This window comes from Rana temporaria, chromosome 8 (assembly GCF_905171775.1).
Source record: "Rana temporaria chromosome 8, aRanTem1.1, whole genome shotgun sequence".
Lineage (NCBI taxonomy): Eukaryota > Metazoa > Chordata > Amphibia > Anura > Ranidae > Rana > Rana temporaria.
Genome location: NC_053496.1, coordinates 187,878,946 through 187,896,397, shown reverse-complemented (window position 1 = coordinate 187,896,397; position 17,452 = coordinate 187,878,946). Strand labels below are relative to the sequence as shown.

The 17,452-nt window shown below is 48.0% G+C and overlaps 1 protein-coding gene across 1 annotated transcript; it reads left to right on the top strand.

The window, feature by feature from the left end:
* Window positions 1–9,529: 9,529 nt before the first annotated feature.
* Window positions 9,530–11,506, top strand: LOC120910658 (gastrula zinc finger protein XlCGF71.1-like). The gene is made up of 2 exons (XM_040322413.1): window positions 9,530–10,240; window positions 11,454–11,506. Exons 1-2 carry the CDS (start codon window positions 9,721–9,723, stop codon window positions 11,504–11,506), a joined length of 573 nt encoding a protein of 190 aa, XP_040178347.1. The 5' UTR covers window positions 9,530–9,720.
* The last annotated feature ends 5,946 nt before the right edge of the window (window positions 11,507–17,452 follow it).

The window sequence follows — 17,452 nt, the reverse complement described above, 5'->3', positions numbered from 1 at the left end:
CGCCGAGTAAATAGATACCTAACATGTCACGCTTTAAAATTGCGCACACTCATGGAATGGCGCCAAACTTCGGTACTTAAAAATCTCCATAGGCGTCGCTTTAAATTTTTTTACAGGTTACTATTTTCGAGTTACAGAGGAGGTCTAGAATTGTTGCACACGCTCTAACGCACACGACGATACCTCACATGTGGGGTTTGATCGGCGTTTACATATGTGGGCGGGACTTGCATGCGTGTTCACTTCTGCACGCTAGCTACCGGGGACAGGGGCGTTTAAAAAAAAAAAAAGATTTTATTTTTATTTTACTTCTTTTTTTATTTTTACACTTTTTTTTACATTTTTATTTTTTTTATCACTTTTATTCCTATTACAAGGAATGTAAACATCTCTTGTAATAGGAATCAGTGTGACAGGTCCTTTTTATGGAGAGATGTGGGGTCATTAAGACCTCCCCCCCCCCACATCTCTCCTTCAGGCTTACAAGCATGAGATCGTGAAAAAAATTCAACGATCTCATGCCAAAGTTTACTTCCGGGTACCGGGCGTGACGTCATGACGTCGCGCCTGGACCTCTGACGGTCATAGAGATGACTGTGACCATCTGGTCACCAGTCATCTCTATGCTTCCCAGCAGTGCCGGCCAATTCGCTCTCCGGGCCCCCGATGGCACGGGAGAGCCCGGAGAAGCACCGGACGTCCCCTCCCGCTGCCTATAAGAACGATCATACGGTGGAACTGCCGCTTTGATCATTCTTATCGTGCAGAGAATCGGCGGCTGAAGACGGTGATATCTGAATGATGCCTGTAGCTGCCCCATCTTCAGATATCACCGCACAAAGCCGAGGACGTCCATGGAGGGAGTGGAGATGACCCCATCTATAAGGATATACCAGGGGTCCTCAAACTACGGCCCGCGGGCCACACGCGGAGGACTTTAAACCGGCCCACCCGACCCTGACAGGCAATGCCGGTTACACAGCGATCGCAGCGTTAACAGTTGGGTCGCGCTGTGATAAATGTCCCGCCCTCCTCCTCCTAGAAGACCAGCTTGTGTGATAGAGCCAGTGTGCCGTCTGTCACACAAGCTGGTCTAGGAGGAGGAGGGCGGGCAGTTGTCATAGCGCGCCAGAACTGTAACAGTGTGTGAGCATCGTGACAGAGCCGGACCGTTACACAGCACAGCACAGTAAGGAGAAAGGCTGTGAGCGAGGGAGGGAGAGAGGGGGGGGGGGCTGGCTTGCGATGGTGAGGGGGGCTGATGATTTTGTAATGATGGTGGGAGGGGGGGGCTGGCTTGCGATGGTGAGGGGGGCTGATGATTTTGTAATGATGATGGTGGGAGGGGGGGGCTGGCTTGCGATGGTGAGGGGGGCTGATGATTTTGTAATGATGGTGGGGGGGTGATCTGGCTTGTGATGGTGAGGGGGGCTGATGATTTTGTAATGATGGTGGGAGGGGGGGGGCTGGCTTGCGATGGTGAGGGGGGCTGATGATTTTGTAATGATGGTGGGAGGGGGGACTGGCTTGTGATGGTGAGGGGGGCTGATGATTTTGTAATGATGGTGGGAGGGGGGGGGCTGGCTTGCGATGGTGAGGGGGGCTGATGATTTTGTAATGATGGTGGGAGGGGGGGGGCTGGCTTGCGATGGTGAGGGGGGCTGATGATTTTGTAATGATGGTGGGAGGGGGGGGCTGGCTTGCGATGGTGAGGGGGGCTGATGATTTTGTAATGATGATGGTGGGAGGGGGGGGGGGGCTGGCTTGCGATGGTGAGGGGGGCTGATGATTTTGTAATGATGATGATGGTGAGGGGGGCTGATGATTTTGTAATGATGGTGGGAGGGGGGGGCTGGCTTGCGATGGTGAGGGGGGCTGATGATTTTGTAATGATGGTGGGAGGGGGGGGGGCTGGCTTGCGATGGTGAGGGGGGCTGATGATTTTGTAATGATGGTGGGAGGGGGGGGCTGGCTTGCGATGGTGAGGGGGGCTGATGATTTTGTAATGATGATGGTGGGAGGGGGGGGCTGGCTTGCGATAGTGAGGGGGGCTGATGATTTTGTAATGATGATGATGGTGAGGGGGGCTGATGATTTTGTAATGATGATGATGGTGAGGGGGGCTGATGATTCTGTAATGATGATGATGGTGAGGGGGGCTGATGATTTTGTAATGATGATGATGGTGAGGGGGGCTGATGATTTTGTAATGATGGTGATGGTGAGGGGGGCTGATGATTTTGTAATGATGGTGATGGTGAGGGGGGCTGATGATTTTGTAATGATGATGATGATGTGGGGGGGATGATTTTTTAATGATGATGGTGAGGGGGGCTGATGATTTTGTAATGATGATGTGGGGGGGGGGGCTGGCTTGTGATGGTGAGGGGGGCTGATGATTTTGTAATGATGATGATGGTGAGGGGGGCTGATGATTTTGTAATGATGATGATGGTGAGGGGGGCTGATGATTTTGTAATGATGGTGATGGTGAGGGGGGCTGATGATTTTGTAATGATGATGATGGTGAGGGGGGCTGATGATTTTGTAATGATGATGATGGTGAGGGGGGCTGATGATTTTGTAATGATGGTGATGGTGAGGGGGGCTGATGATTTTGTAATGATGGTGATGGTGAGGGGGGCTGATGATTTTGTAATGATGATGATGATGTGGGGGGGATGATTTTTTAATGATGATGGTGAGGGGGGCTGATGATTTTGTAATGATGATGTGGGGGGGGGGGCTGGCTTGTGATGGTGAGGGGGGCTGATGATTTTGTAATGATGATGATGGTGAGGGGGGCTGATGATTTTGTAATGATGATGATGGTGAGGGGGGCTGATGATTTTGTAATGATGGTGATGGTGAGGGGGGCTGATGATTTTGTAATGATGGTGATGGTGAGGGGGGCTGATGATTTTGTAATGATGGTGATGGTGAGGGGGGCTGATGATTTTGTAATGATGATGATGGTGAGGGGGGCTGATGATTTTGTAATGATGGTGATGGTGAGGGGGGCTGATGATTTTGTAATGATGATGATGATGTGGGGGGGATGATTTTTTAATGATGATGGTGAGGGGGGCTGATGATTTTGTAATGATGATGTGGGGGGGGGGACTGGCTTGTGATGGTGAGGGGGGCTGATGATTTTGTAATGATGATGATGGTGAGGGGGGCTGATGATTTTGTAATGATGATGATGGTGAGGGGGGCTGATGATTTTGTAATGATGGTGATGGTGAGGGGGGCTGATGATTTTGTAATGATGATGATGGTGAGGGGGGCTGATGATTTTGTAATGATGATGATGGTGAGGGGGGCTGATGATTTTGTAATGATGGTGATGGTGAGGGGGGCTGATGATTTTGTAATGATGGTGATGGTGAGGGGGGCTGATGATTTTGTAATGATGATGATGATGTGGGGGGGATGATTTTTTAATGATGATGGTGAGGGGGGCTGATGATTTTGTAATGATGATGTGGGGGGGGGGGACTGGCTTGTGATGGTGAGGGGGGTGATGATTTTGTAATGATGATGATGGTGATGGTGGGGGGGGGGGGTGATGATGATGATGGTGAGGGGGGCTGATGGTGATGTAATTAATGATGGTGGGGCTGATGATTTTGTAATGATGATGGGGGGGGGGGGGCTGATGATGATGATGGTGAGGGTGGTTGATGATTTTGTAATGATGATGGGGGGGTGCTGATGATGATGGAGAGGGGGGTTGATGATTTTGTAATGATGATGGGGGGGTGCTGATGATCATGATGGTGAGGGGGGCTGATGATTTTGTAATGATGATCGGGGGGGGCTGATGATGATGATGGTGAGGGGGCTGATGATTTTGTAATGATGATGATGATGGTGGGGGGGGGGGGCTGATGATGGTGAGGGGGGCTGATGGTGATGTAATTATTGATGGTAATGGTGGGGCTGATGATGTAATGATGATGATGATGGTGGAGGGCTGATGATGATGATGTAATGATGATGGTGGGGGGGCTGATGGTGATGATGTAATGATGATTGGGGGGCTTGCAATGATCTTAATCGGCTTGCAATTAATGATTGTGAGGGGGGTTGCAATGAGGGGCTTACAATGATGATGGCGAGGGGGGGCTTGCAATGAGGGGATGTTTTTTTTATTGTCCGGCCCTCTAACGGTCTGAGGGACAATGAACCGGCCCCCTGGGATATACAGTACATACACACACAGCACAAGGCCGTGTTCGACGGTTCTCGGGGCTGCAGGTTCTCTAATCTCCACAAGATGGTGATCTCAATTCTACCATAGAGACAGCAGGTTTCCATGAAAGACAGGAAGTGATGTCAGGCTCAGACAGGAAGTTCCGGGTGAGAGGTGAGTCGGGAGGAAGTAGTGAGGAGACATCGCTGGAATTGGCAGCCAAGGAGGTAATAAGATCTTATTTTCTATTTACACCCAGTAACCCCCGTCATGTCCGTCCTCTTCCTCCATAGTCACTGTGACGTCTTTTATCTCCAGGAGATGATGATACACACATATATAGTGTGGAAACCTAGATTAACCCCTTCAGGGTCAGAACATTCCCCCACTTACAGGGCCGGAACATTCTCTTCATTTTGGGGATTTGTCACCTTTCCCGCCAATCACCTTCTCACCTCTTCAGTCTATACTAATGTATTATACGATAATATGGAGGGGTAGAGGTGGCTTTATAATGCATCAATTTATAAGCTTTATGTAGATATAATATATATAATATTGAGGGATAATAACTATTTCCGATGTCTGTGAAGGATCAACACAAGGGATGTGTCTGGATGGTGACTGTATGATTGTGTGTGTCAGGTTCCTATAAGGTGTCAGGATGTCACTGTCTATTTCTCCATGGAGGAGTGGGAGTATTTAGAAGGACACAAGGATCTCTACAAGGACGTCATGATGGACAATCAGCCGCCCCTCACATCACCGGGTAAGAGCAGACTTTATTGTAAAGGAGAGAGCAGTACGGAGGCCACCTAGATCCCCCATCATCTGATAAACACATAGAAACAATGTATTCAGTCAGTGTGTATGTTTCCTACAGATGGATCCAGTAATGGGAACCCACCAGAGAGATGTCCCCGTCCTCTGTATTCCCGGGATTCCACACAGGAAGGTCACACCATCCCCCACCATCATCAGGTAGATGAGGAACAATCACTGATAGTATCATTAGGATCTGTACATTATCTGCATTGTTACCATTGATGCCATTTTTATTCTATATTCAGAGTGGAAACCTGAGAGATCCTAAAGTTGAGGTTAAAGAAGAGATAAAAGAGGAGGATGATAAGGATGGGGTGATGGAGGAAGAACACACCATCCCCCACCATCAGGTAGGTGAGGAACAATTATTGGTGGTTATGATTTATACACAAACATGTTTATTATAATGAATGTTTTATTATATATTCAGAGTGGAAACCTTGGGGAATATAATACTGTTGTCGTTAAAGAAGAGTATAAAGAGGAGGATGAGGAGGAGTATAATGTGACGGAGAAGTGTTCAGCTATACACAAAGACATGATGGAGTCACCTAATACCAGGAACCCACCAGAGAGATGTCCCCGTCCTCTGTATTCCCGGGATTCCACACAGGAAGGTCACACCATCCCCCAGCATCGTCAGGTAGATGAGGAACAATGATTGGTAGTTAAAATTGTTATACAAGTGTGTTTGTCACAATAAATGTTTTATTATATTTTTCAGAATGAAAACCCCAAGGATAATATTGATATTAAAGAAGAGTATAAAGAGGAGGATGAGGAGTTTGGAGTGATGGAGGAGCTTTCAGAAGGACACAAGGATATGATGGGGCCACCTAATACCAGGAACCACCCAGAGAGATGTCCCCGTCCTCTGTATTCCCGGGATTCCACACAGGAAGGTCACACCATCCCCCACTGTTACAAGGTCGGTGGGGCGGAGCATCTAGAACATGGACTGGTGGAGATGATTTGTGGATTTTGTATGTAAGTTTATATCTTACAGATGATATTCTCTCTCATTCTCTTGGTTTAGAGTGGAGATCCAATCGATATAGAATTTGAGGTGAAATCAGAAGAAGAAGAGACATATGTGAAGGATGATCAGCAGTCTATGGAGGAGGATGGAATAACTGGGACATTTATAGAGGAGGACACTCCTACAGAGATCAGCACAGGTGGGTCATTAACACTAAATCCATTCCTCCACCCATACTGCTCACTGATTGGTCCAGAGTAGGGCAGGGACTGGGTGATATCAGCCTGTAATCCCCTGGTCACTTTCCTGAGCTGTGTTCCCCGTCCTGTATTCCTGTATTTCTCTCGGATAATCTTCCTTCTCTGTGCTGCAGACACAATTTATGTCTCTAGACTGGATTTATGGAGATTCTGGGGTTCAGCTGGCAGCAAAATGTTGATTTTCACCATAGGGTTTGCTTGACCTAGACACCTGGGGTATGTACCTTGGGTCTTCCGCCTCATGCTCGGGTCTAGTGAGATCTCTGACAGAACAATTCTCCCGGGTTACTTGCTCTGTTATTTGCTGGCTGTGCCGGGTGGAGGGATATGTCTGTATAGTCTCAGACCCAAGTCACTGAGTGCAGTCTCAGGAGATGGGAGGCAGCGGTGTGGGATCTCTACAACTTGTCTCCAGTAATCATTTCATCCGCCACTGATTACTGAATACCAATATCATGAGTCCTGACCCATCACTATATACTCTATGTTGTACATTACATACTCCTGTCCCCTGCACTATATTCTCTATGTTGTACATTACATACTCCTGACCCCTGTACTATATACTCTATGTTGTACATCAGTGGTCATCAACCCTGTCCTGCAGGGCCCACTAACAGGCCAGGTTTTATGTATTACCTTGGGGAGATGCAGTCTAGAATACTGCAATCACTGAGGAGTTAATGATATCAGCTGTGATGTATTTCAGTTATCTTGCAAACCTGGCCTGTTAGTGGGCCCTGCAGGACAAGGTTGATGACCACTGTTGTACATTACATACTCCTGACCCCTGCACTATATTCTCTATGTTCAAACATAAACTATATTATATCTATACACCCTTCTCGTGTCACAGACAATAAGCTAACTCCAATCTACAATATCCTCATGCAGGGCCGATCCTGGGGTCACAGGCGCCTGGAGGAAGAAATATTTCTGGCGCCTCCGCATGGGCGTGGTTATCTTACTAACACCTCCCCTTTAAAAATCTTTCTATGGCAACAATTCGAGCACAGAGATGCTTCCTTAAGGAGTCTTTGTCACCCTGGGATCCTCCCAAGAACTCTTAACAAAATGCAGGAAGAGAAGATTACTCTATTGGGACCTGGAGGAGAGGGGGGGAGGGGGGTCTCTCTAATGGACACAGAGAGGGCCTCTGTTAGGAAGAGCCCCTAGACATACTGCAGAAATGATACAGGAGATGGTCAGAGACTGCAGACATGATACAGGAGATGGTCAGAGTTGCAGACATGCTACAGGAGATGATCAGAGACTGCATACATACTACAGGAGATGGTCAGAGACTGCAGACATACTACAGGAGATGGTCAGAGACTGCAGACATACTACAGGAGATGGTCAGAGACTGCAGACATACTACAGGAGATGGTCAGAGACTGCAGACATACTACAGGAGATGGTCAGAGATTGCAGACATGATACAAGAGATCAATGCAGCCTCACCAGTGCCCATCAAATGCAGCCTCACCAGTGCCTGGATCACACAGAGTGGCGATCTCCCGCTGTGTCACACAGCTTGGATTTAAATTTCCCCAGTGGCCATTGTACCAAAGTCCCACCTCCTATGATAGACGTCACACTGATTCAATTTCCCGGTATTGGATCAGTGTGCCGTCTATCACAGAAACCGTTCTAGGAGGCGGGACTTTGTTACAGCGACCACCGAACATTTCAGATACAAGCTCCGTGATACAGTGGGAGATCACAGCTCTGTGTGACATACACAAGGAGAGAGGAGAGGAGGAGGGAGGGGCGGACTCTGCACTTGAGCTTCAGCTTTATATCAGATGTTTCCCCTCGTACTCGCAGCTCTCACACAAGCCGCTGGTCATCCACCTTCGGACCAGCCGGCATGAGTCAGAGAAACTCGAAGTGAAGGCACGGGACCCGCCAATCACACACCACAGCAGGGAACAATGATAGAGAGAGTGTTCAGGGCACAGAGCTCAGCGCCCCGAGGACTTTCTAAAGGAAGCCAATAGAGCTTCTTCTTTGCAATCACGTGATTGCAAACATGTCATGCCTCCTATAGCAGCTGTGTGTCCGGTGCCCCGTACACACTTAAAGGGTCATTATGTTTATTTATTTTTAATTGATTGCAGCATGTCATGCTTGCCTTACACCTGTGTGTCCGGCATCCTGTACACACTTAAAGGGCCAGTTTTTTTTTTTATTAGTATTTTTAGGGGGCGGGCCGCCACTGCTGATGGGGAACCAATCAGCTCATGTCTAGTAATAATCTTTGTATTTCTATTTTAGTAGATGGACAGGAGATGAGGAAAACCTCAGAGGATTGTCTCACTTTGTCTCCAGACTGTAAAGTAGAAGATGAGGACATCACACAGTATAGTCCAGGAGAAAACCCGACTACCTCAAATGTCCATCCGGCACCACAGAGTGTAGATGGACCATCGTATTCCTCTTATCCTGAGGAACCTCAGACTGTGCGGGACAGTGCCGGACCATCGTATTCCTCTTATCCTGAGGAACCTCAGACTGTGCGGGACGGTGCCGGACCATCGTATTCCTCTTATCCTGAGGAACCTCAGACTGTGCGGGACGGTGCTGTGCGGGACGGTGCCAGACCATCGTATTCCTCTTATCCTGAGGAACCTCAGACTGTGCGGGACGGTGCCGTACCATCGTATTCCTCTTATCCTGAGGAACCTCAGACTGTGCGGGACGGTGCCGGACCATCGTATTCCTCTTATCCTAAGGAACCTCAGACTGTGCGGGACGGTGCCGTCCTTCCGACAGATAAGACTTTTTCCTGTACTGAGTGCGGGAAGTGTTTCCGTTTTAAATGCCGTCTTAATGCGCATAAAAGATCTCACACAGGAGAGAAGCCAAACGGGGAAAAGCCGTATTCCTGTCCCGAGTGCGGGAAATGTTTTTCACGGAAGTTCAATCTTTACACACACCAGGCATCTCACACAGAAGAAAAGCCGTATTCTTGTTCTGAGTGCGGGAAATGTTTTTCAGGCAAGTTCGGTCTTAACAGACATCAGAAATTGCACACAGGCGAGAAGCCGCATTCCTGTCCTGATTGCGGGAAATGTTTTGAAATGAAATCAGAACTTGTCACACATCAGAGATCTCACATGGAGGAGAAGCAATTTTCTTGTTCTCAGTGCGGGAAATGTTTCTCATTGAAGTCCAGTCTTTTTAGACATCAGAGATCACACACGGGGGTGAAGCCGCATTCCTGTTCTGAGTGCGGGAAATGTTTTTCACAGAGAGCCCATCTTTACACACATCAGAGATCTCACACTGGGGAGAAGCCTTTTTCCTGTCCTGAGTGCGGAAAATGTTTTTCATTAAAGTCTAGTCTTTCTATACATCAGAGATGTCACACGGGTGAGAAACCATATTCGTGTTCTGAATGTGAGAAAAGTTTTGCAGCAAGTTCAGACCTTGCCAAACATCGGAAGTCTCACATGGAGGTGAAGCCATTCTACTGTTCTGTGTGCGGGAAATGTTTTTCATTGAAGTTCAGTCTTGCTTTACATCAGAAATTGCACACGGGTGAGAAGCCGTATTCCTGTTTTGAGTGCGGGAAATGTTTTGCAGTAAAATCACGCCTTGTCAAACATCAGAAGTCTCACATAGAGGAGAAGCCATTTTCCTGTTCTGTGTGCGGGAAATGTTTTGCAGTAAAATCAGACCTTATCACACATCAGAGGTCTCACACCGAGCAGAAGCAATTTTCCTGCTCTGAGTGCGGAAAATGCTTTTCATTGAAGTTCAGTCTTTTTAGACATCAGAAATCGCACACCGGTGAGAAACCGCATTCCTGTTCTGAGTGCGGGAAATGTTTTGCAATAAAATCAGACCTTGTCACACATCAGAGGTCTCATATGGGGGAGAAGCAATTTTCCTGTTCCGAGTGCGGGAAATGTTTTTCACAGAAGTCCAGTCTATATAGACACCAGAGATTGCACACGGGGGAGAAGCCGTATTCCTGTCCTGAGTGCGGGAAATGTTTTTCACAGATAGCCCATCTTTCCAGACATCAGAGATCTCACACGGGGGAGAAGCCGTTTTCCTGTCCTGAATGCGGAAAATGTTTTTCACGGAGGTCGCATTTATATGCACATCAGAGATCTCACACGGGGGAGAAGCCACTCTCCTGTCCTGAGTGAGGGAATTGTTCCTCACTGAAGTCCTGCCTTCCTGTACATCAGGGGTCCCACACAACCCTTGAGTGCGGGAAATTTCTTCTATATGAATGTCTCTGGACATCACAGCTCTCATGTGGGGATTAAAACAAATAAATTAAAGCAAATAAAAATGGAGTCATTACATTTTTCTTTTTTTGGCAAAGTACATTTTGTGTTATAGAGACTTAGGCCCAGATTCTTAAAGGACTTACGACGGCGCAGCGCCATGTATGCCGTCGTAAGTCCTAATCTGGGCCGTCGTGTCTGATTCTTAGAATCAGTTACGCATATATATCCATGAGATCCAACAAGTCTCTTACGCCGTCGGATCTTAACTGCATTTTTTTTTTTTGACCGCTAGGTGGCGCTTCCGTAGAATTCCGCGTCGAGTATGCAAATTAGCTAGATACGCGAATTCCCGAACGTACGCGCGGTCGACGCAGTAAAGTTACGACGTTTACGTTAGGCTTTTACCGGCGTAAAGTTGCCCCTGCTATATGAGGCACAGCCAATGTTAAGTATGGCCGTCGTTCCCGCGTCGAAATTTGAAAAAGTTACGTCGTTTGCGTAAGTCGCCCGTGAATAGGGCTGGACATCATTTACGTTCACGTCGAAACCAATGACGTCCTTTTGACGTACTTTGGAGCAATGCACACTGGGAAATTCCACGGACGGCGCATGCGCCGTTCCGCAAAAACGTCAATCACGTCGGGTCACAGTAGTTTTGCATAAAACATGCCTCCCTGATCCAAATTTGAATAAGGCGGGCTTACGCCGGCCGATTTACGCTACGCCGCCGCAACTTAAGGAGCAAGTGCTTTGAGAATACAGCACTTGCCCGCACAATTTTACGCGGCTCTACGTGAATCCGGGCCTTAAACTGTTACTGAACCCACGACAGTATAATGTGTCTGTATATGCAGAATAGCATGCTTGTTATAATCACTGTGGAACTTAGGGGGTTAATCCCCTATATTGTGTTAAAAGGCTGTTTGATCCTGTCCGCACAGATCCTCCCCCTCCTGCACCGTCACACTGGACAAGTCTGGATAAGACACAATGAGGGTGCACATGCTCAGTTTGGTCTCTATTGCTAGAGAGAACATTTCCTGTTGAAGCTGAGCTATTCATGCTATGACATCACACATTTGGGCATGTACACATATCCTATATGACAGCCCAGTCCCTCCCTCCTCCTCCTCTAAAGTAACTAAAGAAGAACACAGCGGGCGGGATGTCACATCTTGATTGATGGAGGCTTCGCCTCCCATAAAAGCACAAGGACACAGGCTGTAGTGGAGAGAACATTTCCTGTTTAAGCTGAGATTTTCAAGTCACATGGTATGACATCACACATTTTGGGCGTGTATACAGATCCTATATGACAGCCCAGTCCCTCCCTCCTCCTCCATGCCCAGTAACTAAAGAAGAACACAGTGGGCGGGATGTCACATCTTGATTGATGGAGGCTTCGCCTCCCATAAAAGCTTGAGGACACCGGCTGTAGTGGATTTCAAGAGGCAGCGATTCCCATAAAGGAAATCACACCGCTGTACGTGTTTTTGCAGCATCAGCTCCAGCCTGCAGACGTCCATATCGAGGGAAGAGATATTTCTAAACTTTTATAAATACATTTATTTCCCAATTTCTAAATTCATAAATAAAAAAGATTGTGCCAAAAAATGTGTTCCGTTTTCTTTTTTCATATTTGTGGATTCACCGGATACAGAAGTAAGTGTCGGCCATTACAGGCCCAAAAAATTAGCCCACGTCCACAGGCGTTCACCGAGCAGCAAACAACTTAGGCCCGGATTCTCGTACGAGTTACGCCGGCGTATCTCTAGATACGCCGTCGTAACTCTGAGTCCGAGCCGTCGTATCTATGCGCCTGATTCTTAGAATCAGTTACGCATAGATTTGTATTAGATCCGACCGGCGTAAGTCTCTTACGCCATCGGATCCTAACTGCATATTTATGCTGGCCGCTAGGGGCGTGTACGCTGATTTACGCCTAGAAATATGTAAATCAGCTAGATACGCAAATTCACGAACGTACGCCCGGCCGACGCAGTACAGATACGCCGTTTACGTTAGGCTTTTAAGTTACCCCTGCTATATGAGGCGTACCAATGTTAAGTATGGACGTCGTTCCCGCGTCGAATTTTGAAAATTTTACGTCGTTTGTGTAAAGTCGTTCGCGAATAGGGCTGGGCGTCATTTATGTTCATGTCGAAAGCATTGGCTATTGGTTAATTTGGAGCAATGCGCACTGGGATACTTTCACGGACGGCGCATGCGCCGTTCGTAAAAAGCGTCATTTACGTTGGGTCACATTAAATTTACATAACACACGCCCACATCTACCACATTTGAATTAGGCGGGCTTACGCCGGCCTATTTACACTACGACGCCGCAACTTTGGTTTAAGAATACGGCACTTGCCTGTCAAAGTTGCGGAGGCGTAACGTAAATAGGATACGTTACGCCCGCACAAAGATACGCAATTCTACGTGAATCCGGGCCTTTGTATTCTGTGGCTGGTGGTATATTAGGCATTTACCGGATACAGAATAAAGTGTCGGCCAGTACAGGCCCAAAAAATTAGCCCACAGGCGTTCACCAGAATTTGAATGAAATATGGTCTACTGGTCAGATGTGTTGAATTCCTCCGAGATCCATGCCTCATTCATTTTTATAAATGTGAGGTAGTCAACACTGATGTGAGCTAGGCGAGTGCGCTTATCGGTCACGACCCCCCCTGCTGGGCTGAACGTCCTTTCAGACAGGACACTGGATGAGGGGCAAGCCAACAGTTCCATTGCAAATTGTGCAAGCTCTGGCCAGAGGTCAAGCCTGTCCACCCAGTAGTCCAGGGGTTCATCACTTCTCAGTGGGTCCTCATCGGCCGTTAACGCGATGTAGTCGGACACCTGTCGGTCTAGGCATTCCCTGATGCTGGATCCGGAGGACAGCTGTCGATGGGTCGGCTGAAAGAATGATCTCATATCATTAGTGACCAAGACATCTTCAAACCGCCCTCTTCTTGCAGGCGCTGTTGGATTGGTACCCAAAACTGTTTCTCTGTGAGTGGAAATTCCTCTGCCAGCGCACGCAACAGCAGAATGCAGCATTTCTCGAAGCAAGGCCTGGAAGTGCTGCATTCTGATAGCCCTCTGTGATGGTGGTAACACTTCCGCCATTTTTTGTTTGTACCGGGGGTCTAAGTACGTTGCCACCCAGTACTGGTCCTTGCCCTTTATGCTTTTTATACGGGGGTCCCTCTTAAAACACTGGAGCATGAAGGCCCCCATTTGCACTAACCTGGAAGTGGTGTAGTGGCCTGGCTCCTGCTCATCATCCAGGATAATGTCCTCGTTCTCCTCCCCCCATCCACAGACAACACCAGGGATCCCAGAAAGGTTTAAAGCATGCTCTTCTTGCTCCTCCTCCTCCGCCCGGCACTATCCTCCTCTGACTCCCGTTGTTGACTTGTCTCAGGTGGAGTAGCCCCGGCTTGATCAATGCACGTTCCAGAAAGAAAGCGTAAGGTACGATGTCACTGATGGCGCCCTGGCTGCGACTGACCAGTTTGGTAATCTCATCAAATGGTCGCAGAGGTCTGCATGAGTCGCGCATGAGCAGCCACTGGCACGGTGAAAAAAACCAAGCTCCCCAGAACCTGTCCTGCCGCAGAGTTCGTACAGGTAGTCGTTAACTGCACGCTTCTGCTGGAGCAGCCTATCAAGTATACACAATGTTGAGTTCCATCGTGTCGGGCAGTCACAAATAAAACGTATGACGGGCAGGTTGTGTCGCCGCTGAATGTCAGCAAGTTATATACCTTCCCTGCCCATGTTTGCTAGACCACGTGTCTGTGGTCAGATGTATCTTGGTACCGACACTGTGTGCCAGAGATACATTCACTTGCCGCTGAACATGGCCATATAGCTCTGGGATGCCCTTCTGTGAGAAATATTTCCTTCCTGGGACCTTCCATTGTGCTGTTCCAATGGGCAAACATTTTCGAAAGGCCTCCGAGTCCACCAGTTTATATGGCAGTAGTTGGCGGGCTATCATTTCCGACAAGCCAGCAGTCAACCGTTGGGCAAGAGATTTATCCAGCGTCATTGTTTTTTTACGATCGAACATTTGGGCCACGGAAGCCTGCCTTTTTGCAGAAAAACGTGAGGAAGGCATGATGGAGGGTGGAGTGGAGGACAATTGTGAGTATAGAGGAGAAGGAGAAGAGGCTGGACGGTGAGAGCCTGGAGTGTGGCTTTGTGGGTTCTGATGGCGTTGCTCCCACTGGGCTCGGTGATGGGAGGCCAGGTGCCTTCTTAATGCGGTCGTCTCTAGGTGAGTGTTGGGCTTACCGCGACTTATGCGTTGACTGCAAAGGCTGCAGATGGCAACACTATTGTCTGCAGCGGATACATTAAAAAAAGCCCACACTGCGGAGCCATGGGCCGGTGTCCTGGGATCATACATGGTTGATGGCTCTCTCCTGATACATTAGGAGTCTGTGCAATGTAAATTTGGCCTGCTTCTCCTCCCTATCTGTTGGTCCATCTCTCCCTCTGAACTCCCCTCCTCTTCCTCTCTTGTGGGCACCCACGTGACGTCTGTAGAGACGTCACCATCGACGTCACCTTCCCCATCACTAACAGTAGAGATCTCGGAGTAGGCAGCAACTGCGGGCACCAACCTCTTTGGGCTGATCTGAGTACTGTCGTCAGACTGCTGAGTGGCGGCTGTTGCTACCTCCTCTTCCTGATCCAATGCCAAGAATGGCTGCACATCCGAAATGTCTTCTGATGGATCGGAAAATAGTTCCTGTGACTCAAGCGGAGGGTATATGGTGGTGGTGTTGGTGGCGAGCCACTCAACCAAGTCTGGTGCGTCCTTTGACGTAATCGAACGTACATTGTGCCACTTCCCACTTTGGCTCCGGCCTGGTGCTCCTGCCCTACCCCTTACCACCCCTGCGGAATGGCCTGCCTCTTCCTCTGCCTGTCATTTTTTAAATGACACAGAAAACAAATTCTCCTGCGCACAAGCGAATTGTCCAACAATCAATGACCCATGGAAGAAGTACCAACAACGGTAACACCGGCCTTGCTGCCCTTCGTGGATGGGGAATGTCCTAGTGGCAAAAAGAAAAAGGCGCACCAGCCTAGTGTGTTACCGTTTTACCAATTTAATAGAATAAAAAACCTACTCACAAAGAAAGAATCACAATAGGCTTATCGACAAACGCTGTAGTGGATAACCCTCGAACCACACTCCAACGGGGGGTGAGGGTGTGTCGCTGCCGGCTGACGCGTTTTGAGGCTCCAAAGACCTCTTCATCAGAGCCCAGTCCATTTTTTATATGTGACCCTGTGACAAAAGTCTCTAGAGAAGTGCAGTATATGTGGAAGAAGGAAATTAACACCCCGCTTCAATCTGTCGTTTTGGGGGGCCACTGGTTTATCGCACCAGTTATGAAACTTTATTTTCAGGAAATGTTGCCAATGTGTGAAGCAGAGGAAACGCAGCGAAAGAGGCAAAAATTCTGTAGTAACCAAATACACCGCCAGTCACAATGCAAATCCACTATAATATGCTTTCTATATTCTAAAGTATATTTTTAAGTGTATTACACCCCTATGTACTGCACAGCAAGTAGTAAACCTATACCAGTCCTTGAAAGGACTTTTGTGGACCTGTTAGATAACGATTTGTGTCACTACAGTCTGTCCCTGCTCCACACAGCAACCTTTCCCTACACTGACAAAAAGTATATGAATGTATTAGACCTATATACTGCACAGCAAGTCGTACACCTATACCAGTCCTTAAAAGAACTTTTGACCTTTTAGATAGCTATTTGTTTCAATACAGCCTGTCCCTGCTCCAAACACCAACCTCTCCCTACACTGACAAACAGCAGAATGTAAGATGGCTGCCAGATCAGGTCTATTTATAAGGTAGGGGGTATGTCCATGTGCTGAAATGTCTCAATTGACTGTCCTGCACCACCTGATGGATGTGTCATGGGTCAAAGTTCTTCTCAATGTAAAATGGCGGACCGCCGCGAATATCGGCAGATGTCCGCCTGTTTGGCGAACCAGCAAAGTTCGCCGCGAAACGACCGCCGGGCGAACCACCAGGCCATCTCTACCTCTCATTGAGTACATTTTGTGGTATGGAGACTTATGCCGCGTACACACGATCAGGCTTTTGCCCGGCCAAATGACATCGGAATTCCATCGGAGACATATAGAACATGTTCTATATCTAAACTTTCATCTGAATTTCCGATAAAAACCCTCAGATGGGGCTACACACGATCGGAATATCACTTTTTCCATTGGAAATTCCGATCGTGTGTACGAGGCATTAGAGGTCTATTATGAATAAGAAAACAAATAGTTGATGGAAGGTGGCACAGGTTTGCCCAGCCGTGACGAATATTGTCCATATTTTATATAACTCAGTGATTTCCTATGATCATTGCCTGCCCTTGTCCATAATTCTGTATCACAATGGGGTAGATTCAGGTAGCAATTACGCCTGCGTATCCATAGATACGCAGCGTAATTGCTAAGTAGCGCCGGCGTATAAACTTTCTGTATTCAGAAAGCTTGATACGCCGACTGTAGCCTAAGATATCACTGGCATAAGACTCTTATGCCTTCGTATCTCAGGCTGCATTCTGACGCTGGCCGCTAGGTGGCGTTCCCGTAGTTGTCAGCGTAGAGTATGCAAATTGCATACTCACGGCGATTCACAAACGTACACGCGCCCGGCGGTCGTGTTTTACGTCGTTTGCGTTTGTCGCTTTCATCGTAAGGCTGCTCCTGCTATTAGGAGGCGCAGCAAACGGTAAGTATAGACGTTGTTCCCGCGTCGCGATTTTCGAAATTTATGTTGTTTGCGTAAGTGGATCGTGAATGGCGCTGGACGCCATTTACGTTCACGTCGAAGCAAATGACGTCCTTGCGACGTCATTTACCGCAATGCACG

What these genes read in the sequence shown, in the direction of transcription:
- LOC120910658 (XM_040322413.1), top strand. Translation starts at nt 9,721, where the DNA reads ATGGAGGTGAAGCCATTCTACTGTTCTGTGTGCGGGAAATGTTTTTCA. An exon ending in GCACACGGGGGAGAAGCCGT is followed by an intron (nt 10,241 to 11,453) that starts ATTCCTGTCCTG and finishes CTGTCCGCACAG; the next exon opens with ATCCTCCCCCTCCTGCACCG.